The following is a 24088-nucleotide window of genomic DNA, read 5'->3' as shown; positions in this document are numbered from 1 at the left end:
CCCTAACGTGCATTTAAAACAAGATTCTAATAAGATAAAAACTTAACTAATATTAAATAATATTTTTATAAAGGAATATTTTTATAATTTTAAAATAATAATTATAATTTTTAATTTAATATTAAATAAAAAGGTCAAATTTAATATTTCACAACTCATTTAACAGATCGGTCACAAATTTGAAATAACTTTATAAGTACTGTATTATTTGTTTATGAGATTTTATAATTATACTGAAAATTTTATGCACAATTTTTAATTTGAGGGAAAGTTTTATGATTTTAAACCCCATATTATCCAATAAGAAAACCCTAAATTAAGAATAGTCTTGGTAAAAAAAATAAAATAAATAAGAATAGTCTCTCTATCTAAATTATTGCATTTCATTTAAAAAATCTTATTCCACAATGAAAGAAATATTTTCACAAGTACTTCTACTAATTATCAATGTTCTCCAAAAATTTTCTTGAAATTTCATAAAATTAATACACTGGCATTATCCACCTCTACTTGGTCTTTCCCGCGTATGTCCTCTCTTCCTCTTTCACTCCCAAGACACCCATCTTCACTCTCGGGGCAAACCCTACAATCTCACTATCAAATGGCTCAAGTGCTCTTTGTCCGAGTATTTAACTCCACAGAAATGTATAAAGCTTCTTCTTCTCCTCCTTCAAAACCATCAAAATTCACCAAGAAAATCCGAGAGCCAAACCCTTCAATTTCGACTCGTAAAACAGGTAATCTCGGTTCTTTATGTTTGGTTTCCAAGAAATTGTAGGAAAAATTGTAAACCCAATGAAAAAAACTAAAATATCCACCTTAATGAGCCTAATTTAAAGTTGCTTGGTTATGTTGGGAACCTGAATTGTGTATATATATTTTCTGTTTAGTTTTCTTAGCAACCAAACAGAGGGTTGGACCCGCTTAGCTGGAAAAATTGTTTTGTAATGTTATGGCCATGGATTCCCTACACCTGCTCTTTGATTCCAAGTTACTTTTTTGTTCTATGTTATTTTAAGGTCCTGTCAATCCTGCACACAAAAAGCAGAAGCTGAATTTGGAGGTTTCTCCTCACAGAGCTGGTAATTTAATTATTATTAAAAAAAAATTGGGGTTTTTCCTCGAAGTAACAGTTCCTTTTATCTGCTTGATTGTTGAGTGAGAGTGTGGGAGTATATTGTAGCTTTCTGATTTTTTGAATGCACTTTTTTTTTTGGCTGATACAGTCTCGGCAGTTAGGTTGATGCGTATAGAGCTTGGTGGTGCTTTTGCTGACCTCTTGAATCGGAGTGGGAAGGGTTCAGGTGACAATGAAATGGCATATGTTGAAAGAACTCTTGGGTTTCGCACCCGTGCTTTGGATGATAAAGATCTCAGACTGGTCTTTCTCTTACTTCCAATATCATATATTGTGCTTACCATTTTCCTTCCGTGAAACTTGTATCCTAGGATATGCTACACGGCTGCACCTTACTTTATCATTGCATTTATCAGCAAAAGTAACATGGCATGAGGTTTTTAAAAACGATTTTAAAAAGTTAAATATGGTAGGTGAAACGGCATGCAATAAAAAAGATTGGAGAGAGAATTCATGTGGTTGACCCCATTTATATGGGATTAAGGCGATGCTAATGATGATGATATAGTAAATAGATCAAATTTCATTTATGGACAAGAGAATTGTTGGTATGGCATGCCTATATTCCTGATTTGTTTTGGCACTAACCCCCTCTTTTCTTTTTCTTTTTTCATCATACAGGTCACAGACATTGTTGGAGGCACCATTCGTTGGAGAAGATATCTTGATCATTTGATTCTTTCATTATTCCATGACGAGAACACATTTAGAAGCATAGAACCTCTTCTGTTACAGGTACATTTGCCTTGCAAGTCAAATAAATGGAATATTTTCATGGTTATATGGGGATGAATGTGTAAACTATTATCGTTTGAATTGAAAATTGTATAGGTAGATTGGCAGACATATGACTATATGAGTTTACTGGCTATAGAACTATAACTGGTAACAGTGTTGTTTATGCTGCTCCTATGATTAGTTACATTTGAATGGAGCTCTACAGGATAATTCGAATCAAGTTTAGAAACATTCTGACCATCTAAAGATATATGGATTTGTATTCCAACAGTGTCAGAAAATTGCCTGCTTCCATGTGTTAAAAACTTACTTCTTTATCCAATGACAGGCCTGCACTGTTGGTGAAAAAGTTTGGAAGTTGAATGTGCAGTGAACCTAAAGGTTCTATAGGTTGATTGTTGTTTTAGAGGATGAATTTTACACATTGGATGTTTCAACTTCCAACCTTATTAAAATTGTAAAAATATACCAGTTACTTAAGTTGTTCTGTCTCTTTGTTTCTAGATTCTCCGAATTGGTTTCTACGAGATTGTCAAGCTACAAATGCCCCCATATGCCGTAGTGGATGAGGTAAAATTTTCTTGTTTGGTTTTATTCCCAGAATTTTTGCTTATGTTGTTTCTAAAAATAATCATAAAATTTGGAGCTTAAGCAGCAATTTTTGCTAAGATGGATAGTGTAAGTGGGATGTAAAATAACTCTTCAGTTTCAGGAAATTTGCAGATGACAGGTATAGCCATGTATTGGTTTTAGAATCTGCCTTTCTGTCTTTTTACTAGAGATAATCAATGACCGACTCAAATGATGGCTCGAAAAATGAAAATGATGGTTACACATACCTGTTTGATTGTTTTATTGGGAAACACTCAGAAAAGGATGTAGATGAACTTCATTTTTTCTAAGTTGATCAAGTGCTGGGTGTTAATACCAAAAACTGGGCTTCATTGTGTCCTAAACATTGGTCCACTAACCTCCATTTCACCTGTGTTCCACACACCTTTTACATTTATTATGTTTTGCTAATCTTTTCTTGATTTTGTGTTTTGGGCACTAATGTTCATTTTTATGGTTGCTGCATGTATATCTTTAGAATGTGAGGCTTGCAAAAGTTTCTCTGAGACCCGGTGCTGGTAACATGGTCAATGGGGTTCTTAGAAGACTAGTTTTGCTTAAGGTTTGCTTTATTCTATACTTATGAAGCATAACTAAGTGGTAATTACAATAATTGTAATGACTGCCTTGTTCTTTTGAGTCTGCAGGAAAATAACTCCCTTCCTTTACCCAAAGTGGAAGGCAATGATCGTTCACAATCACGTGCTCTTGCCACACTTCATTCTCATCCAGTTGTAAGTTTAGTGTTGAATCTTTTTCTTCTATTAACAACTTCAAGGATAACTGAAGCTAATCATAGAGGTATCTATGACAAACAACCTGATTAATCCTTGGGTCTGTCCATGGAATTTATAGAAGAGTCAATTTATTCTTTTACTGTATCTTTTTTTTTTTTTTTTCCTTTCCCCCAGATACCGAACATCTAAGTTTTTTTTCAGATTTTGATCAAGTCTCAGGATTTGGTTCTATCTCAAGAGCAAATAACGTTTAATGTGAGGTAGAATTTAGGTTAAAAGCCGGTATTAGCTATACTTGAGTTTTAGTCTTAACTTTTGTAAACTTCGGTAGCAGTTTGTTTATTCTGCTCCTATAAATGAATGAGGTTTTAACTTGAAGTTGGAGTTTTAAACTATGGTTGTAAACCCCCATTCAGGCAGAGAGAGGACCCCAACTCTGGTTAGGCATCGGCAAAGGTTTTGCAAACTTTTCTTGCTGAATACAAGGGGCTAATTGGATGTTCAAATCTTAATGTAGTCTGTGTAAACTTGATCAGTTGGTTTAATGAAGGGGTAACACAATCCTATTTGATTTTCAATATAGTTCCAAATGATGTTTTAGATTACACAATTAATGTAGTCTGAAGTAAATGGATTTGACTTTAATTTGTAATTCTCATAAAATGGAGGTACAATGATAGACAAGTAAAGCAACATTGTCATTGTCTATGTTTACTTTCTCTCCATCTCTCATTCTACTTTCCTTTTCCATATTTTCTAGTGGATGGTGCGACGATGGAGAAAGTACCTTGGGCTTGAGGAAGCTATTAAGCTGATGATATGGAATAACAGTGATCCCAGTTATAGCCTCAGGTTTCTGATTACATTTTACTTTATTTAGTATGCATATCAAAGAAATCTCATAGTCCCATCATCTAATTCCAATTTCAGGGCAAACAGTGGAAAAGGTTTCACAAGAGCCGACCTTGTGATGCGGCTCGAAACATTGAAGGTGCTTGACTAATGTCTGTGTTGGTTTGGTTATCGGATGTTTAATTTTTTGGTCTCTTTCCATCCCTCTCAGACGCATGGCCACCCCACTCAGCACAGCACATGTTGCCATTTCATACACATACTACATATATAATGCATACGAATATTATGAATATATGTATTTATGCCTGCCAAAATCAAACAAGTATATCTATTTATGGAGTATTACTATTCGTATATTCATGCACAGCTCTCTCTCTCCCTCTCTTCTCTCTAAATATAAATATGAAAATTTTATGCATATGCTTGTAGCCAACCACAAATAGTTTGGGGAAATGCTTTGTTGAGTTGAATTGAGTATGCTTGCCTGTATTTTACTATGAATTAATGCATGATTTTTATGTATTTTTTCCTTACCTCCTGCTACCTGTATTTATGATCTCAATTTCTCTCCACACACACACACACACATATATTTATGTATTTTATTTCATATGCTTGCCTGTATGCATGATATTTATGTACTTTATTCTTATATTCATTGTCTCGATTTGGGTTGATGAAATGAAATCCGGGCTAATAGGACTGAAGATAGCCAACGAGTCAATATATTGGACATAAAAAATATTACTTGCTTGGTGAATTAACTCTCTATCAGAAGTCAAGACACCTACATTTTATTTGTAAAAATATGCTGTTAATGAAATTGATTTGGCTTCCTGATCGGTGACGATGTTGGAGTGTTTGCCCAGGTAATTGTTGTTGCAATTTCTCATCCAAGAGACAGGTCATCAGTAATTAAGTATTCTGAATGGTGCATATGATGGTCTTTTATGTGGGGTAGTCTGAATATATTCTGTATGTATTGTCCTTCAATTGTAGTTAAAAGGAGTTAGTGGACATGGAAAATTTGTGTTTCCAACCATGAGAATCCAAAAATTGCATAGATAGATATATTGAAGTAGAATAAGGGTTGTTAGAATTAACCCCAAGGGGTTGGCCTAGTTGGAAAAGACTTGGGCCTTGGTGCCTCATGAAGCATCAGGTCTCAGGATCAATTCTTGCTAGGTGCAAACAATTCCTTGGAGGGTGGGGCGTGTGAGTGCCAACTAGGAAAAAAAAAAAAAAAAAAAAAAAAGGTTGTTAGAATTGTGATTCTACATAGGATCGATGAGGGGTCCATAGGATCAGAATCATAGGATCGGATTGAGAATCGTAAGATTCTATAAAACTGTTAGAAAAGTAACTCAAACTACTTTCTAAATCCACTACTTTCGATATATTAGAGAATAAGGCTAAATAACCAAATCAGACACTCTAGCAAAACTAATTAACATTAAAAGATACAAAACACATGACAATCACTTACAATCAGTTTCTTGATTTCAACAAAAAAATCAGCATAGCAATCAAGCAAAATCTCAGAGAATAAATTAAAGCCTAGGAGAGAGAGAAAAATACAATTTAGTTGCCTAATTGTCTGAGCAATTCAGTTGAAAAGTTTACATTTTGGTTAAAAAAAGAGAGGAATGAAATAGAGATAGAAAGAACAATGAAAAAAATGAAGTCTTTCTTTGTTTTTCTTTCCGAAATTACAAAGTAGGTGGAAAAATAGAATTCTTTCTGTTCATTGCACTGAAAAAGAAAGAAAAAAAGAAGAGAAATTAAGAAGAATAAAACAAAATAGAGGAAATTTTTGAATCTTTGAACTATACCTTTGAAATTCAGAGTTGATCGTATCTACATTTGGCGTTGGTTTCTTTGTTTTTTGTTTTTTAATGTAATTAGGCTAAAGAGTTGAACTTTATATTTAAAATGATTAAATTTATCAGTTCAAAATTAATTGTAGGCCCAAATAAATTAGGAAGAAGAACAAAATAACACTATTTAGTAGAATCATAAGATTCTACATCCCATGGATTTTGGATGCGATCAAGATCGGGATCAGTTTGGCAATGTGGGATTGTAGAATCGTAAGATTCTAAGATCCAGAATCGGGATTTTAACAGCTATGAGAATAAGTCAATAAGATGAAGAGACGCATAGATGAAAACAGATTGGATGCAAAGGGTACTTGAAACACTTGGTGAATATTATTAGGCATTTAATCCAATAAATCCAATATACTATTGTGTTCCACTTCTTGAAACTAAGCAGAGGTGAAATCAAGATACAGAGATGAGATTAGATATAAATGGAAGGCATGATATGTAGGCTAAAGGAACATACAATATGGTTCAAGTTTAAAGTGTTAGAAGAAAAAGTTTAATGATGAGATAAAGGCCAAAAGAAAGTTATATGAGGTTGTCATGTGAAAGTAAATCTCATTCTAAAAAAAATCAACAATTTTTTAACTTCTTTTTTCTTTTTCACGGAATTTTTATTTCATTGGGTAAACATACTGAAATAAACTGTCGCAATCCACGCTTATCCCTATTGAAATGTTTGCACTGTTAGTTTAACGTCTCTTATTTATAATTGAATATCCTTGTTACAACTTAGAACTTCTTGTGGTCATGCCTTACTGTAGGGGTATACTTGTGTTCACATATTTATTTTCTTTTCTTGAACTTCAGGTCCCATATGAACTTTCTTCCCATTTGGATGATTTTGTTCGTATCAGAACTGGGATGCAGGTATGGGTCTGACACAGCCCTTTCAAGTATTCTCAAGTTTATTTCTGCTGGTTGAGCAAGAATATCTCACTGCTATATATTCAATGCTTGTCGGTCCTATCTGCTTGCTACTTGAGTTTCTATTTGCCTATCATTAAGTGCAAAAGGGAAACAAAATCTTACATTTGTTGCTTCTGCACGTGACATGAACAGAAAATATGGAAAGCAGGTGAATCAAAAAATTCCTTGAATTCTCCCTGGAGATTTGAATTCTTGAATTATCAAATTAATTTTTATATGGTACTACAGTCAAGGTTGTAGCTTATGTTAATGCAGCCTTGTGGTTCCTATCCATAGAGGCTCAAGTTAATCTAATTTTCCTGTTTATTATTAGTAACTTCTGATTCTCATTACACCATCTCTCTCTCTACACACACACACACATACATATGTATATCACAATGCTTGTTATACAAAAGGGCATGTAATATTGCTAATGTAAACTCGAAAATTCATTATTGTTGGATCATTGCATCTAATCTGACATTTATAATCCTGATTGTTCTATCTTTCCTTCTTTCAGATTGTAAAACAAGCTGGATTACTGAAAGAAGGGTTATGTTCAGTCCAGGATGAAAGTGCAGGTCCACTTCCTCTTCTTCTTCTTTTTTGTTTTCGTTTTTTGTTTTTTGTTTTTTAGAATGGAGTATAGAATCATCCTTTGGCCCAAACACTATGGTGGTGGGATTTTAATATTTTGATTCTCCATGCCGAGTACTGGGATTTTATTTATAGGTCAGCCACGTAGGTGAGTACATGCATAGGTGGTGGGATTTTATTTGTAGGTCAGCCACAGAGGTGAATACATGCACAGGTGGTATGAATGTTTCTGTAAGTCTCGTACTCCCATGCCCCACTTGTTGGCAACTCCTTTGTGAGTCATTTATCATGTTAACCTCTGCTTGACCAACTAAGAGATTTGGATAGAGCAACAATGATCTGTTTTAAAAGGATATGAGCTGTGATCTTGTGTTGTCTCTATATATGGTGTCTGAGAGGTAAAAGATAGCTAAAATTGAGGGTTGCCAATGCGGAAGTGGTTGTGAAAATGTCTGAGTCAGACCTAGAGGGGGTGAAAAGGTCTAGTTTTCTCTTTTTGCTTGCTTTTAACTTAATTCGATTTTTAGTGAATCATATTGCAATTCAACAGACCAACACGCAATAACAACTAAAAATGAAGAGCAAGGGAAAGAGAGAGGGGACATCGGGACTTTTAAGTGGAAACCTCAGCAAGGAAAAACACAAAGACTAGCTATCTCAGGTGAACAATCCACCATATGTAGAAAGATACAACGAGCTACAGTACCTTCGGAACTGGTCTGCATTACTCGCCTATTCCAGCGCGATCGGAATCACCTGCCGTTGATTTACCTCCAACGCTTAATGTCCTCCAATTCCAGTGCTTTCGGATCCACGTTCATGTGAACGCCTTACGATGAGCTGTTTATCAGAGTGATCACTTGCCTTTCTCCTTCCGCTAGTGTGTGCAAAGAAACTGGTTAAACTGTTGCTCTGATTGTCTTAGATGAACGTGGCTAACACTCTAGTGCAAAAGTGTGTGAATGAAATGAATAAACACCGGAGAAGCTCAGCTGGTCTTCTTTTTTTCTCTAAAAGCTATCAGATTTTTAATTGCAGTTCTTTGACCAAATAAGATCAAACCCTAGTATGTAAAAACAAAAAGTCTTTGAATTTGTAATGAAATGGTCTTGTAAAAACATTGGATAAGTAAGAGTTGGGTCGTGTAAGGATTGGAACAGTGCAACTACTCACTGGACTAAGTTACACTTGTGAATATAAAAGTCAGATTGGTGCAACTGCTGACTGGGTTTAGAATACATTTTTAGGCAGAAGAGACCTAGAGCGGTGCATGCACAAGTTCCACTGGTGCAGGTGCTCCCATCAATCTATTTACCTGTTCCTATAGTGTTTGTTCCAAGTTGATGAAGCTTCAATTTGATGAACTCGAACCTCTGGATCGTGAAGCTCTCAAACAAAGACCCAAAAAGAAAATTACACCTCAACATGGTTTTGGACCGAAATATGCCAGCACACAACTATGTTTCTAACATTTTTTTTACACACTGTTCATGTTTTGTGCTAATATACTAATTCTGTTTTTTATTTCCATTTAAGAGGTGAATGATTTGGTCTGCCATGATTCCTTCGCACACGTAATTTTAATCGCAGTGCAGTTTGGTAGTTTCTGTTGTAGATCCACAACCTGGTGAGAGCATTATTGATTGTTGTGCTGCTCCTGGAGGGAAGACCCTTTTCATGGCATCCCTTTTGAATGGCCAAGGTAATTTTTGAACTAGGAAACATCATTCCTGTTTAAAGACCCTTGTTGGCTTTCTACAGAAGAGCAAAAACTAAAATTAGTTTTCTAATATTGCTTAAAAATGTGACATATTACCGAAAGATTCCATCCATATCTGTTACTTATCAAACAAAAAAAAAAAAAAAAAAAAAAAAGGTGAAAAAGATGATGATGTTCAAATCTTATTCTTTATTGGATGAACCAGATTTTGCTGGAAACTAATGGTATAACATCATTCATGCTATAAATAGTTGAACTGAAGTGCTGAGAATGATGATGATGTTCATAGTTCTTGTTTGCTTAGTGATGTAGTTGAGCAATTTTGAGTTTTTGAGTAATATTGAATATGCTTGGGTTCCAGGTAAGGTATCCGCAATTGACATAAACGAAGGCCGGTTGAGAATCCTTAGAGAGACAGCCAAGTTGCTCCGAGTTGATGATATCGTCACCACCATTAATGCTGATCTTCGTATATTTGCTGTAAGTAATTATTCATATAGAAAATGAGGTAGTACTTTTTGGAACATGTAGCGCCTGATTTCTTGCTTCTTTCTTACTTTCTGCAGGACAATGATCAGGTAAAGTTCGATAAAGTTTTGCTGGATGCTCCATGTTCTGGACTGGGTGTCCTCTCCAAGGTATCCACAACTCTGCACATCTAAGTATTTGTTTTTAGCAACTTCTATCAACAGTGAGGAGTTTTTCTCCTTTGGTTTGTGCTCATCTTTCCAATTTTTTTTTTTTTCAAAATGAAGTTAGTGGGGCTAGTGGGGCTATTTTAATCTTATACTTCTTCTTCTAATTATTGAAGAGAGCAGACTTGCGTTGGAATAGGAGATTAGAAGATTTGGAACAGCTTAAGGATTTACAAGATGAACTTCTTGATGCAGCTTCCATGTGATACCATCTATTCTCCTTTGCTGATGTTTTATTTTAGTCTTCATAATTATTGGAAAAGGAGGAGATTATCATAATTTATTTTTCTGACGATTCATTTTTTCTTTTTTTCTAATATCGTGTTTGTAGGTTGGTAAAGCCTGGCGGAATACTGGTATATAGTACCTGTTCAATTGATCCTGAAGAGAATGAAGAGAGGGTGGTTGCATTCCTTATAAGACATCCAGTAAGAGTTATTATGCTCAATCCTAAAAATGCTTTATTATATGTGTTCATCACTTAGCTTATTATGGTTGGCCCACTGAAAAAAAGTCATTCAGGATGAGGTTCCATGATGTGTATTGTTGCTGATGATAATGTTTTGATTTATGAAATTAAGTAGGGATAAGTGCTCCATTTGAAATCTGGAGAGAAACTTCAGAATGGAGAGGGTTTAAGATAAGTAGGACCGTAACTGAATATGTGGAATGTAACCAAGATAGGATGTTGGAATAGATGTGAAGGATAAAATTAGAAATGAACACGCTTATGATGGTTGAATTAGCACCCATTGGAGATAACATGAGAGAAAATTGACTATGAGGCGGTTTGGTCATGTGTAATGAAGTCTACTGACTGCACCACTAATGAAGGGGAATGTGGTCCACATTGAAAATAATGCTACGGGCATGAAAAGAGTGAATAGACATAGTTGAGATGGTTAAAAAATATATATATATGTGATAGCATGTGCTTTGATTGAACTTATGACGTTGGTTAGAGTAAAATGGCGAAATAGGATTATTGTAGTCAATCCTGAATAGTGGAGTAAAAGTTTTACGGAGTTGAATTGTGAAATCAAATTTTGAGGATTAAGTGGAACTTATTTTCAGATCTACTTTGTATATGATGGAAGATCTAATGCTTAAATGGGAAAGCACACACATAAATATAATGAAAGTACACAAAAATTACAAATCAATAGATGTTCTGGAATAAATTCGTTAATGTGCCTCAGAGATTTTTGCTGCCTTGATATATCACTCATCTTAGTACTTGTAATACAAGAACATTTTGTTGATAAGTGAACCGTACCTCCTTGTTTATGACGTGGTATAGTGAGTTTTCTATCTGGCTTAAAAAATTTAATTAAAAATTTCTAGAATTAAGAATGCGACGTTAACGTAATGCTTCTGACATAATTCAATTATTATCTATGTGCAGGAATTCAGCATAGATCCTGCTGAAAGATATGTACCACCTCATTTTGTCACAGAACATGGTTTCTATTTCTCAAACCCTGTGAGGCATTCACTTGATGGAGCCTTCGCAGCTCGTCTTGTTCTATCTTCATAAAACAAATGTAAGTGAACCAATGCTCTACATTTTATTTGAGTTCCTCAAAATATCTAGAAAAGCCATTCAATTAAAGAATTGTTCTAGTAACCTCGGAATCAATTTCTGTCAGCCTCTTTCAACATTTCTTACAAATAATTGCGGAAGTAACATGGTGATTAAGCATTGAGCAAAACTTTTCTTTCAACCCCCAAAATGGCCATTTTTTTTTACGTCAAACTCAAAACTTACGATGTTGGACGAACTACTTTGTTCCACTTCAGCAGAATAATTGCTTGAGGTTATTAAATTGGTATGTGGTCTTAATTTACAGGTAAAATTTCTTGAAGTTGCTTCCAGGCACACCCAGTTCCCGGTAGAAAGTCCATTTCACAGGCCACAGTCTCTCTCCTTTATGGTTCCCTCAACAGAAACTCACTTTACAATTGAGGCGTGATGAAAACCCTCTAAACTTATTGAGAAGACAGATGACTGAGCACAAGTGAAAAAAGGGTTAACATGGGACCAGCCCTCATTGGGTGTTTTAAAAGTATACATGAATGCAGATCCTGTGAGTTTGCAATAATGGGATCCAGAATGAGAGTCGGACGTCAATACAGAGGCAAATTATCTGATATCTTAGAGCATGTCAGATTGATAAACTCAGTTCCAATTAATTCCGATGATAAGACATTGGGAGATGCTCCAGGAACTTCATTCACGACAGCTCCTAAGTTTTATCTTGAAGAGGCACATCACCAGTTGGCAGTTGGGATCATTGATGGATCAGATCAGTGAACTATTAATGCCATTGGTTTACGTCTATGTAAAACCTATATAGTTTTACTGATTGTAGCCATTTTGTGTAGTTTTATCTATTCTTTTATAACCTTTGTAGCATTTCCATGACTGTGATGCAAGTCTCCGTGGAACTAATAGTGAGCTCATTTGATTCTTTGTATACTGCTGAACCTCAGCTTGGTAAATGAGTTAGAAACTTCGGATTTGTGATTCTCTGCCTATTATCTTTGGACTTCGCTAAATCTATTTTCTGATTAAATCATTGCATTTCTGGTAATTTTCTTGAAAGCAGAATGTATCTTAATGGAATTTTGGTATTTGAATGTTAGCACTGTGCCGGAGCAAAATCAAAGATGTGAAAATTACAACTTTACTTTTCATTGTTTATCACTTGTGAGGTGCAATTTCTTTATCTGAACAGATCTGGAAGATTGGTTTAGGTCTCGAGTTTATTCTTTGATGCTGCTCCTTCTCATCAAATAAAGCAGGTTCGTGTATTGTGACCTGGAGATTATGAATTCAAAATACAGAAATAGCCTTTCATGTAGAGTTTAGATTGCGTACATTGGAAATAGCCTTTCATGTAGAGGTAAGATTGCGTACATCAACCCTCCCTAGACCTTGTCAACCCGATAATGACGGGTTGTCCTCTTTACACCGCTTATTCTAGCGCATGTCAAGTTCAATGTTTTATTATTGCACCAATCATCTGGCATAAAAAAATTACGATACCACCAAATGAAAAGTGAAACAACCAGAGAAATATATATAAATCATGAGATAAAACTGTCATACAAGACAATCATCAATTTAAATAAACTACACTAGATTCAAAGAAAAACGTCACTGATCCTAATTCTTACATGACCAAATAGAGTATGGCAAAAACACTTCCTAAAGCAGTCATTAAGTAAGAGGCAGCAGACAACTTGTTGGTAGAATTCAGTCCAGGAGGTCCCCAGAAATCAGAACCCGAGCCACCGCCGCCGTTTGATCCACCTCCTGCACCTCCACCACCACCTCCTTGAGGCGAGGCTGCAGATTCTGGTGGCTCAGTTGATTCAGGATGCACCATCACGCGGATAATCAGTTTCTGACCGGACTTGCAGTGACCGACCTCTCCACTGATAAAGTAGAAGTATCCATAGCGATCAAAACGAAAAACTGTGTTTCCATCTTGAAACTTGGAGATTGGGTTTGACACAACGCAATTTTCGTAGTCAGCTTTGTTCACAACCAGAACTGAGTCCTTCTGGTACTTGAAATCTGAAACATGCAGGCCAACAATGCCAACCAGAATTCAAACTCAATCTATGAAACTAATACTATGTATACAAACTAACAATCTAGTACTAAAAAACACATCTTAACAATCTTGTACTAAAAACATATCAAATCTCGTTTCATAGGCTCCATTTGTTTGGAAAGAAAATTATGATAATTCTTTTTCCCAAAAAGTTCAAACAAATGTGTACACACACCCACAATATTGCTCATAGGGAAAAAAGATCATATCATCTGGACTAATGCCCATTGGTTAAAGAAAAAAATGTCAGAAAATGGAAAATTTAGAAAAAATTTGCAGGGCAATAGCATTCTGATACCTGATTCGTGTGGAGGGGTCGCTTTGCACAGGTTTTATGGATTAGTCAGGATGAAACCCTAGACAACCCGGTGATCGAAAAAAAAAGAACTAACAATCTAGTATGTACTAAAAAGAACATCTTAACACTTGCACTAAAAACACATCAAATCTTGTTTCATAGGCTACATTTGTTTTGAAAGAAAATTATGATAATTTTTTCCCCCCAAAAAGTTCAAACAAACATAACACACACCCACCCCTAATGGAGAGAAGAGGTCATAATATCTGGATTAATGCCCATTGGTTGAAGAAAATAATGTCGGAAAATGGAAAATTTAGAAGAAATTTGCAGGACAATAGCATTCTGATACCCGATTCGTGTGGAGGGGTCGCTTTGCACGTACAGGTCTCGTGGATTAGTCATGAAGTCCCAAACACCCCGATTATTGAAAAAAGAAGCAGCATTCTAATACTTGAAGACGCTAAAAATACCACTTATGTTTTTTACACAAAATTATTGGAGAAAAGTTAGTACTGACAGAGAATCTTTTTCAAATTTCTCCTTTTCTTTCTATCCAAACTCTTAAAAAGTTTTTCGTGAAGACATTGCGTGAGTCTTCACGAGATCTTTTTAAATTTGTGTATACTTGAGGGCATGGACGAGTGCGAGTTAGTTTGAAGGAAAATAATAATAATGCTAAAATCTGAGTGACGGATCTAATGAATTTACTTACAAACTGTATCTCCAACATGGAATCTGTTTTCGCCAGCCCAGACATTGTATGCCTGATCTGTGTTGTTTCCGGTAGGTTTAATCCAACCTTCGTCACCGCCAACTTGAAACTGGTAAGAAGAGACGGAGATGATAACTATGGAGATCAAGAAAACAGAGGAAAGTAAAGCCAAGTTGAAGACTTTGGTTACTGAAGAAGAAGCCATAGGTGGAGAGTGATCACTCAATTGCAACGCAGAAGCAAATGCTCGAAAAAGAGGAGAGTGAAGTGGGGAAGAAAATGAATGGTGTTTAGAGCTTTATTAATTTAGAGAGAGAGAGAGAGAGAGAGAGAGAGAGAAAGGGAGAGGGAGAGGGAGAGGGAGAGAGAGGGGGCATGGCAGTTAAGTTAGTTGTTTCTCAGGTGAGTGGGATAAGAGACTGGGGAAGTGGGGTTGGGCAGTTGAGCTTACATAGTTACATGACTTTGTATGGATTATTATCACTATTGTTTTATATTTAATTAAAATAAGATTTGCCAAGTAAACTAATATATACATATATTGTGTGGTATAAGTACAAGTTATAACAAAGAATTTAATTTGGATAAGTAATAATGAAGCCTATAACTTTTACAATAGAAAAAAAAAAAACACACATCAAGTCACTCATTTTTTATTTAAAAAGAAATTAAAATCAGGTTGACTATTACCTTCATGGGAACTTAAAAGTATTGTTAGATTAAAAACAATTTATAATCATCAAAAACCAAATGAAAATAAAGCAAAGTTGTGTAAGGTCCCCTTGCAGTGAGTCTGATTTGTAAATAAATTTACAAATTGTCCTTAGCACTAAAATACAATAGCATGACACATCCTCACAATCCAAACAAGTATAGCAAATGGAATTTATCACTCTGCACCCTGCAATTGGAAGAAATATCCAGTGCGTCTGTGCACGGTGTATCGGGTTAATCTGGGCTGTTCGTGATGTGTATGTGACGACGCGTGTTATGCACAGCTAAAATTAGTCCTGGACACACTGAATATCAGAATAAAAATCAATCTCCCTCCCCCCTCTCTTAAGCCTAGTTTGCTACACATAAATGAAATAACATAGGAAATGAAATAGAATGGGAGTGGAATAGAATAATCATTATCATTCGATTGTTTGCTTACAAATATAAAATAATGTAAAATAAAATCACCATTGTAAATGATGGTCGTGAAAGGCTGTGGAAAGTGGTGCATCATACACCTGACACAAACAAGTTTTTTTCCCTGGAGTTAAATTTAAAATTTTGTACCTTTTCAAAGGCGTACATACCCAAAAAAAAAGACAAAAAATTATAGCGGGAAAAAAGACAATACCAGCCAAAGGAAATAAATGAATTCCATATATCTCCCCTCCTTTAATTTTCTTTATCCTCTACCAAACAAAGGAAATGAATTGTAACTTAAGAATATTTCCTTCATTTTTTAAAAGAACAAGATTGGGGATTCGAATTTCCAGAGGCAAAAATGGGTGTTTTGAGGTTTTTTTTGGGTTTTCATTTGGACCATGTCTTCTATCAAATTTATGCATTCAGACTCTCTTTCGTAAAGACTTTGCATGATGCAACTTCGATGCTATATTTTGTACCTCTCCACGACCGTAGTTACCCCAAAAAAAGAACAAAAAGAAAAAAAAAAAAAAAATAGTGGGGATCACAAGACATTCCTTTCTTTTGTTTATTTTGTGTGTACCAAACGAAGGAAATGACTTCCCTCCTTTAATTTCCTTTACCCCTAGCCCTAGCTATAATATTCCTTCATTCCAAACAGTGGGGGGTACCAAGGTTCACAATCACATGACTCCACCATCTCACTAGTTTGGGTAGACATGGCATCTATCAGTGCTGAACAAGGTTCCTATCACTTGGCTCTGTCCAAGGTTATTTGTTTGGTAAAGCTCATTAAATATTATGACAACCAAATAAGTATTTTCCCAAGTTTAGCAGATTCTCTAAACTGCCAAATATTAACAAACACAGCTTTAATTGGTGGACCACTTTTTACCATCAATAGCCATTTCATAATGCATGCGTTACTGCTCTTCCTCTTAGCCACTCCCCCAAAATCTCTATAAACACTCCCCCAAAATCTCTATAAAATCCCTATCTTCACATCCACCATTTCATTGCACCAACACTTCCTACCACATACGTCTCTCTCTCTCTCTCTCTCTCTCTCATATCTTGATCCTCTCTCTCTCCTTCATATGTTGATCTTGAATGACCATTTGATATATATATATATATATATATATATATATATATATATATATGTTCAAGTTCATATACATATATATATGTGACTAAGGATTGTCATATTACAAGATACTTAGAAACAGCTGATTATGTTTGCACTGCTGAGTTTATCAATATGATGCATGTAAATGCATATATATATATATATATGTATGTATGTATGTATAAGGATAATCATGTTTTATCATATTGATGATGTGAGTGCATGCATGTACACGAAGATACAGTTTTTTTTGCATATATAGATATAAATCCCTGCAAGGAATCTCGTATATGTGTGTGTGAAACTCATTTATGTGCATGGAGTAATGGGGGGTGAGAAAATGTTGACAGAAGAGAGAGAGCACAACCCACCATCAGCAAAAGAGTTTTTTGCTTTTGTGGGATGTGCTCTCTCTGCTTCTGTCACCACATCTCACTACTTCCTTTGATATTTGTCTATCATGATCATCATCTTCATGATCAATGGTCCTGGATATATGGTGAGGTATAAGGTTTTTTCAATTATTTTCATTTTATTTTTGGGGTGGGGGTAAGGTAATGTTGAATCAAATGTGTAATTTTGATGTCAGAATTGATATTTCTGTTCTTCATAAACATAAAATAAACCCAAAAAAAAAAAAAAAAAACAAATTTGGTATAACTTATCTTCCAATAGGTTACAATTTTTTTTTTGAAAGGTGTTACAAAAATATTTACCTAAAATCTCTGATATCTTTGACAGTAACTGCCATACTCTACCCTCTTCACTCAAATTGTATTATATATATAATTTTGTTCAATTGGTGTATCTACATGTGGTTCTGCAGCCCAACATACTTGTCTCTGTCAATGAATCGAGGACCATATTTCCATTGTGAAAAACTAAAAATAAAAACATGTACTACTTCTAGACCGGTGCTACATCGATTTCAGGTAGATTTCTCAAACTTCCTTAATTGATTGTTTCATTTCAATCCCTTTGGCTATTGATGTCTAATTTTTGAGCCTCCTCAAGAGCATTACATGATGTTATCTATGAAGAGTTTTTAATCAACAATCTTTTCATTTTTGAGTTTCTTGCTGACCATGTCTGTTAAGAAAGATCAGAATTTTAATAAGAATTTTTAACTTTTGTGTGATTACAAGTTACAAAAGTGAGACAATTGGTCAAACAGATGAGTCACGTTTGATTGAATTAGGGTATAAAAATATATATATATATATATATGCAAACTTAATATTGATTTTGTTGTTGCATATTTGAGAACAATTTATGAGAAAATGACAGTTTTGTTTTAGGCAGCAACTTCTTTCACATGAGGTGTTGTACAAATATATTAAATTTAATCATGAAACATGAGGTAAGTGAGGTTGAAACATTCAATATATAACCACATTCATGTCACATGTTGCAATTTTAAAAAGCAACATTTGCAATACAATTTAAAGATGAACCTCCCTCCCATATGCTGATAATTATTAGAATCAATAGCTCCCAGATTTTTACAAAAAAATTGTAGAATATTTATAGTGTCATTGTATACATGTGTGGACTTCGTATATCATGTCCAATTCATATTTAATGAAGTTTGTGAAATGGAAAAGCTCCTTATCTGAATAGTTAAAGAATTTTTAAACAATGAGCATGATCCTTGCTATAAATTAACGTATTTACATTTTTTTGTTGTGAATTTTATCTTTTTCTCTTCTTGACATGGTTAATTAGCTTGCTAAAAGAGTAAGAGATTCAATGAGGTATATTTACTTTATCTTCTTGTTTTAAAAAAATAATAATAAATAAAAAAAATTTACTTTATCTTCTACTAGCTAGCACAAGTCAAAATTTAAATGAGATGGAGGTTGCTCAAGAATGTATTGAAACAAGTGAGCAAGTGATCTCTCTTAAATCTAAGTTTCAAAAGCACTTGGATTAATAAGGAGGAAGTGAGGATTGCAAGCAGTCTAAAGTGGACAATATTTAGAGGAATATTCTTGTCACAACGATCCAAAGTTTTGAAATATTGGATTGTGGATGCTGAATTGCTCTAATTAAGTATGGAGGACTCTCTCGAGTTGAATGGTATGTTTTCACTAATCCTGACTCGATTATATTGTTGACGTGATTAAACTTGAACTTTCTTCTTTACAGGATGTGGATAAATTCTGCTACTAATAAGTGGTGGTGTAGAGAGTGGGGGTTTTCAGTGGAGATTATCAAGCAGTAATAGATCCATGGCTGCTATAAGTTTGTGCATATTCTATTTATTTAGTAGCTGGTTCTGATGACTTGGTGGTTCTAGAATGTTCTGGAATTATATGGATAAATTTGATTGGTTCTCCTATCAGTTGTAAGGCACCAATATCTTCCATTTTCCAAAGAATAGGGAGAACAATCTCCGAAAAGCTTTGAATTATAGTAGCAGAGATGTGTTTGGATGTTTCATCTAGTTCACATGCGTTTGGCTTGTCAGAATCTTATGTTTGGCAGAGTTTTCTTGCTGCAGTGGAGATGGGGGATTGTTATGTCTTGGTTCAAGTTTATTTTGTGTGTTAGGCTGTCCTTTTCGGCTGTGGTGCCCTTTTGGTTTTTCTTTCATTTTCCAAAAAAACAGGGAGAAAAATCTCCGGAAAGGTTTAAATTATGGTACCAGAAATGATCGAATGGATGTTTCATGTGTTTGGCTTGTCAGAATCTTATGTTTGGCTGAGTTTTCTTTGTTGCAATAGAGATGGGGGATTGTTATGTCTTGGTTCAAGTTTATCTTGTATGTTATTCGCGCTGTCCTTTTTGGTTTTTTTCTTTCTTGTTGGATTTAGGGTTTCCATGACCCTGTGTATTTGGCTCTGCCATTGTTGATTCAAACAAAATTCTTTAAAAGCTTACCTTTTCGAATAAATAAATTATCACTTTTGAGTTCACTTTTAGTAAGTGAGACCAAATTTTTTATCAGTTTCACAGTTCTCTAACCCTGGAGTCTTGGTTTGTTTCACAAGATTGATTACGTGCTTCGCTACTCCTAATTGAAGTTGAACAAAAGATGGATGAACTCTAAGATCTTGAATCATGCGTGAAATTATCATGTTTTATGTAACTAATGATTTTGCTTGAATCTTTCACTATTGTAGTTATAACTAATGTTTGAGGAGGATATTGATATCGAGTTTGGTATTTAAAATGTCTAGTTTCAACGTAAATGCTTGAAATTTATTATGGAACTGAGGGTAACATTGAACTTACAAGTCTATCTGCTGTACCCAAAGAAACTGTACCCCTCCTCTATTTCTGCCTCAAGAACTGTCTGTTTAATCCTCAAAACCGTCTTCTGATATACCACTGCCTTTCAATATGAGGCATAACATGTTGCAAAGTCTTCCATGAAACTAAAACCAATAGCTAAGCTGTATTTTAAGTGTGTGTGTGTGTGATTATTGGTCCTCTTTCTTTGGCTTATATGCATAGCAGTATTTAAAGTGTGTGTGTGTGTGTGTGTTATACACTCAAAAGTAACACCAATAGGCAGAAGAGTTAGAGCTAAGAAACTTGTAAATTGGGTGAAATGTAATGGATTTCAAATACACATTATGAATGCTCAAGATACAGCAGAAGACCAAATAGTTCAATGGTAGTTTTGAACTGGTCCAGTGAACTCAAATAGTCTTTCTTAATAGCTCAAGTAAACAACAGTAATATTATTTCAAAAACAAAAAAAAAAAAACAAAAAAACAAAAACCTAACTTGCACTGCATAACTACACTAAATATAAAAGAATTGAAAGAATCCAAAGCTCTAGCTTACACTGCATAACAGACATGAGATCTCAGTTTAATTGCCTTTGATGTCAAGCACTGCTTCAGGAGTTTGACTTTCTTCATCATCTGAAACTATTTGACTTTCTTCATCATCTGAAACTATGTCCTTGAGACTCAAAGGCAACAAGCTACAAGAGAAAGTGAGACTGGGCTTCATCTTCGGCACCACAACTGCCTCAGCCTCATTGATCAGGATCTGCAAAACTCTCCTCATCGAAGGCCTCTCCGAGCTATCAGGATTAGCGCAGCTTAACCCCACAAGCAAAAGCTTCTTCATTGCATCCTCCTCGAACTCCCCATTCATCCTTTTATCCGCTGCATCGAGGATCTTCCCCTCCGAATACAATCCCCAAACATGATCAACCAAGTTCACCATTTTGTGACTATTTGGCTCTCTCTCAATTGGCCTTTTCCCACAAGCCACCTCAAGTATCACCACACCGAAGCTAAAAACATCGGTCATCTCTGTCGCCTTCCCATACTGCAGATACTCAGGAGCCAAGTACCCCATTGTTCCAGCAGTGAGGGTTGAGACAGGACTCTTGTCATGATCCATCAGCCTAGCCAATCCGAAATCTCCGAGCCTCGGGTTGAAGTTCGAGTCCAGCATTATATTACTAGTCTTTATGTCTCTATGAATCACTTGTTGCTCACATTCTTGATGCAGGTATGTCAAAACTGAGGCCAACCCAATTACAATGTTATATCTTTGAGTCCATTCCAGCGGATTGCGTTGCTCAGAATCATGATACAACACCCTATCAAGACTCCCATTGGGCATAAACTCATAAACGAGCAACAATTCATTTTTCTCAGCACACCAACCTTGAAGCTGAATCAAATTTTTGTGCCTCAAACAAGCTATAATTGACAATTCAGCTAGGAATTCGGTTTTACCTGTTAGGACAGCGAAAGCATAAGAAACATATAAAGCAATCACACAAAAAACACAAAATTTACATGGTTAGGCAAAACTCCACCAATGAGAAAAGATTCACTATGATTATGTAGAAATATTAGAACAGTAGAGAATTCCTAACATTACCTTCGTGGGCGTGTTTCGATCTTTTCACAGCTGAAATAGTACCCGAAGAACTGATGAAGGCTTTGTAGACAGTCCCAAATGCTCCATGGCCTATGATCCTGCTAGAATGAAACCCTCTTGTGGCTATTTGCAGCTCTTTGTAGCTGAATTGTCTTGGCCCTGTCACAAGCTCTGCTTTGAAGCTCTTTTGTGTTCTAATACCCCTCCATTTCTTTATCGAAATCCAACCAAAAACAACCAAAACCGCGCAAAAGAAGGCCGGACCGGCAATCACAAGACCCAAGCCGAGCCTCTTGTGATGCCTGTTGGCCGAATCAGAGACTGGAATTGGCGGCGTTAATGGCACAGAACTGTCAGACACATTGTGAGGATGAATCCTTGGTCTCATTGGGTGAAACCCAAAAGTCTTAAAGCTCCATTTCTCAATCATGTGAAGCTCCGTGCTTCCCTCTGTGGATGCTGAAAAACCCACAAACATGAACTCTGAGAGATACCCAGAGAGGTCAATATCAACCTTTAACAGAGGCTTTGCAGGCTTGAAACTTGAATAACTCAAGAACACATCCAATGCCCTCTGATCATTCTTGTAATCAATCCAAGCCGTGATCAGTTTCCCACTCTTGAGATCGATTTGCTGCAACGTGGTATCAGCAGTTTTGATGGATTTGAGGCTGTCAATGTCCAGACCAACATGGTGGTTACTCGGGTCATCGAAATGCAAATCGAGTTTGGTGTCGAATTCGACGGCCACAAACCTGTTCTTGGTCAATTGGGAGGAATTGACAAGACCCAAGTACCCACCTGGGCTTCCCAGAGTCTGGTTGTCAGGAGAGAGAAAGAAGGTCAAGCCATCGCCAAACGATGCGGGATTGACGTTGTTGATGGAAAAAGAGAATCTTGTGGAGAAAGAAGGTGTGGTGTTGGATTGGGGGTCGAAGAAGGGAATTGGGCGGTTGTAGATGAGAGTGCCGGAGCTGGACGACGGCACGCCGAGCTCTCGGGTGAGTCCGATGACGCCGTTCCGGAGGTAGGAGTCGCCGAGGAGAGTGAGGTTGCGGAGGGTGAGGTGTGAGAAATCGAAACTCGCGTTCTCTGCTAATGATAATACCAATGGTGGGTGTGAGAATTGGAAGAGAAAGAAGAAGAACAAGAAAACAAGAACCTTTCTTGGATGCATATTGGTGACGAACATCATCTAGTCGAATTGGGTTTTTAGCAGCAAAAGTGTAAACAGTTTCTGGGGGTTGATGGGTTCATTGTAGTAAAGATTTAGAGAGAGAGAGAGAGAGAGAGAGAGAGAGAGAATGGTGAGAACAGAATCAAATAAATTTGGGTTTTTAGCAGAAAATGTGTACACAGTTTGTGGTGGTTGATGGGCAGGGGCGGGCATGCCCCCAATTTTTTAAGTTATTAGTAGTCCTAATGTAGAGTTATTAATGATTATTAATTGTATTTTTGTATAGAATATTAAATTTGACCCTCCAAATATTTTTCAGAATATCTTTAACAGTAATTATTCATAATTGTTAATGATAATTTTGTATAGGAAAATTAAAATTGACATTTCAGAATTTTATAAATTTCTCATTTATGAAAATTAAAGATGATTTGTGAAATAAATTATTTATAACTCTTTTGATCTTTTTAAAAAATCAAACTTAATAATAAAATACTCAACAATGATAATTTTATTAATGAACAGCTAATTAATCTTCTTTTTATTTATGTTTATAAATTTATTCTTAAAAATGTACATGCAAAAATATATATATTATAATTATTTTGTTGAGAAAAGATTTAGAGAGAGAAAGAAAGGTAAGGGGGAGAGAGAGAGAGAGAGAGAGAGAGAGAGAGTGAGTGAGTGGTGGGAATCTTGGTGTGGGAAAGTGGAGTTGAGAAATGGGCGCGTGGGTTGAAGAAGAAGAACAGTGGGAGGGCAAGAAATTCAGATTTGTAACGGCTATGTGGGAAGTTTGGAAGGCAGGGTGGCGTCGAAGATACAAAACGACGACATTTTGGTCAGGATGACCCAGTCAAGTGGCGGGTCCACACACTGTACACGATTTAATCAATAAAATGGCAATAATTTTCAAAACAAACCGTTGTACAGACAGTATCTAAGGTACGAGCGTATAAAAAGGAGGAGGCACGAAAACGACTACTATCTAATGTATTATATTTATAGGTTACACAATAATCATTTTCAGTATGAAAAGATGACTCCGCAATCTTAATGGAGGTGCGGATTGTGCTTTTCTATTGTATGTATGAGATTCTTCGTCCACGGAAGCAAATCAGCCGACCGTTTTTAGACACTGTAATGACCAGAGTAGTTTCGTATAATAAATTTTTGTCAAATTATTTAGAGTACTTCATAATTTATGAATCAAGACAATTACGATAAAAGCATCATATAATTAATATCAAAGATATTCAAAGTCT

General features: G+C 35.6%; 3 protein-coding genes across 5 annotated transcripts; 1 reads left to right on the top strand and 2 right to left on the bottom strand.

Annotated features, from left to right (window-relative positions):
• The first annotated feature begins 451 nt into the window (after window positions 1–451).
• Window positions 452–12409, top strand: LOC132312279 (uncharacterized). Of its 3 annotated transcripts, XM_059810581.1 has the most exons (18): window positions 461–737; window positions 1020–1082; window positions 1227–1381; window positions 1760–1873; window positions 2381–2446; window positions 2967–3050; window positions 3136–3222; window positions 3986–4077; window positions 4156–4216; window positions 6774–6833; window positions 7396–7458; window positions 9069–9174; window positions 9554–9672; window positions 9759–9830; window positions 10004–10089; window positions 10219–10315; window positions 11293–11431; window positions 11738–12409. In XM_059810581.1, exons 1-17 carry the CDS (start codon window positions 527–529, stop codon window positions 11422–11424), a joined length of 1668 nt encoding a protein of 555 aa, XP_059666564.1. In that variant the 5' UTR covers window positions 461–526; the 3' UTR covers window positions 11425–11431; window positions 11738–12409. The 3 variants fall into 3 exon arrangements, 2 of the variants coding, with proteins under 2 accessions (XP_059666565.1, XP_059666564.1); XM_059810582.1 differs by lacking the exon at window positions 1020–1082 and having other exon boundaries at window positions 460–737; XR_009483235.1 differs by lacking the exons at window positions 11293–11431; window positions 11738–12409 and having other exon boundaries at window positions 452–737; window positions 10011–10089; window positions 10219–10311.
• Window positions 12410–13063: 654 nt separating this feature from the next.
• LOC132314960 (early nodulin-like protein 6) lies at window positions 13064–14728 on the bottom strand. The gene is made up of 2 exons (XM_059813725.1): window positions 14524–14728; window positions 13064–13470 (listed from the first exon to the last, which is right to left on the bottom strand). The coding sequence occupies exons 1-2, from the start codon at window positions 14726–14728 to the stop codon at window positions 13064–13066; spliced, it is 612 nt and encodes a 203-aa protein (XP_059669708.1).
• Window positions 14729–20313: 5585 nt separating this feature from the next.
• On the bottom strand, window positions 20314–23014 carry LOC132312278 (probable L-type lectin-domain containing receptor kinase S.7). The gene is made up of 2 exons (XM_059810580.1): window positions 21647–23014; window positions 20314–21498 (listed from the first exon to the last, which is right to left on the bottom strand). Exons 1-2 carry the CDS (start codon window positions 22839–22841, stop codon window positions 20615–20617), a joined length of 2079 nt encoding a protein of 692 aa, XP_059666563.1. The 5' UTR covers window positions 22842–23014; the 3' UTR covers window positions 20314–20614.
• Window positions 23015–24088: the final 1074 nt, after the last annotated feature.

This window comes from Cornus florida, unplaced genomic scaffold (genome assembly GCF_030987335.1).
Source record: "Cornus florida cultivar Cherokee Brave unplaced genomic scaffold, ASM3098733v1 CherokeeBrave_3.0.0_Hap2_Chr06, whole genome shotgun sequence".
NCBI classification, from domain to species: domain Eukaryota; kingdom Viridiplantae; phylum Streptophyta; class Magnoliopsida; order Cornales; family Cornaceae; genus Cornus; species Cornus florida.
The sequence above is the reverse complement of the archived record's forward strand: the minus strand, read 5'-3'. Positions and strand labels throughout refer to the sequence as shown.

Excerpts from the sequence above, each read along its gene's own strand:
- LOC132312279 (XM_059810581.1), top strand. The coding sequence starts at position 527 with ATGTCCTCTCTTCCTCTTTCACTCCCAAGACACCCATCTTCACTCTCG. Across the intron at positions 6,834-7,395 it reads GTATCAGAACTGGGATGCAG|ATTGTAAAACAAGCTGGATT; the intron begins GTATGGGTCTGA and ends TCCTTCTTTCAG. Across the intron at positions 10,316-11,292 it reads CATTCCTTATAAGACATCCA|GAATTCAGCATAGATCCTGC; the intron begins GTAAGAGTTATT and ends ATCTATGTGCAG.
- LOC132314960 (XM_059813725.1), bottom strand. The coding sequence starts at position 14,728 with ATGGCTTCTTCTTCAGTAACCAAAGTCTTCAACTTGGCTTTACTTTCC. Across the intron at positions 13,471-14,523 it reads CCATGTTGGAGATACAGTTT|ATTTCAAGTACCAGAAGGAC; the intron begins GTAAGTAAATTC and ends TGCATGTTTCAG.
- LOC132312278 (XM_059810580.1), bottom strand. The coding sequence starts at position 22,841 with ATGATGTTCGTCACCAATATGCATCCAAGAAAGGTTCTTGTTTTCTTG. Across the intron at positions 21,499-21,646 it reads ATCGAAACACGCCCACGAAG|GTAAAACCGAATTCCTAGCT; the intron begins GTAATGTTAGGA and ends CTGTCCTAACAG.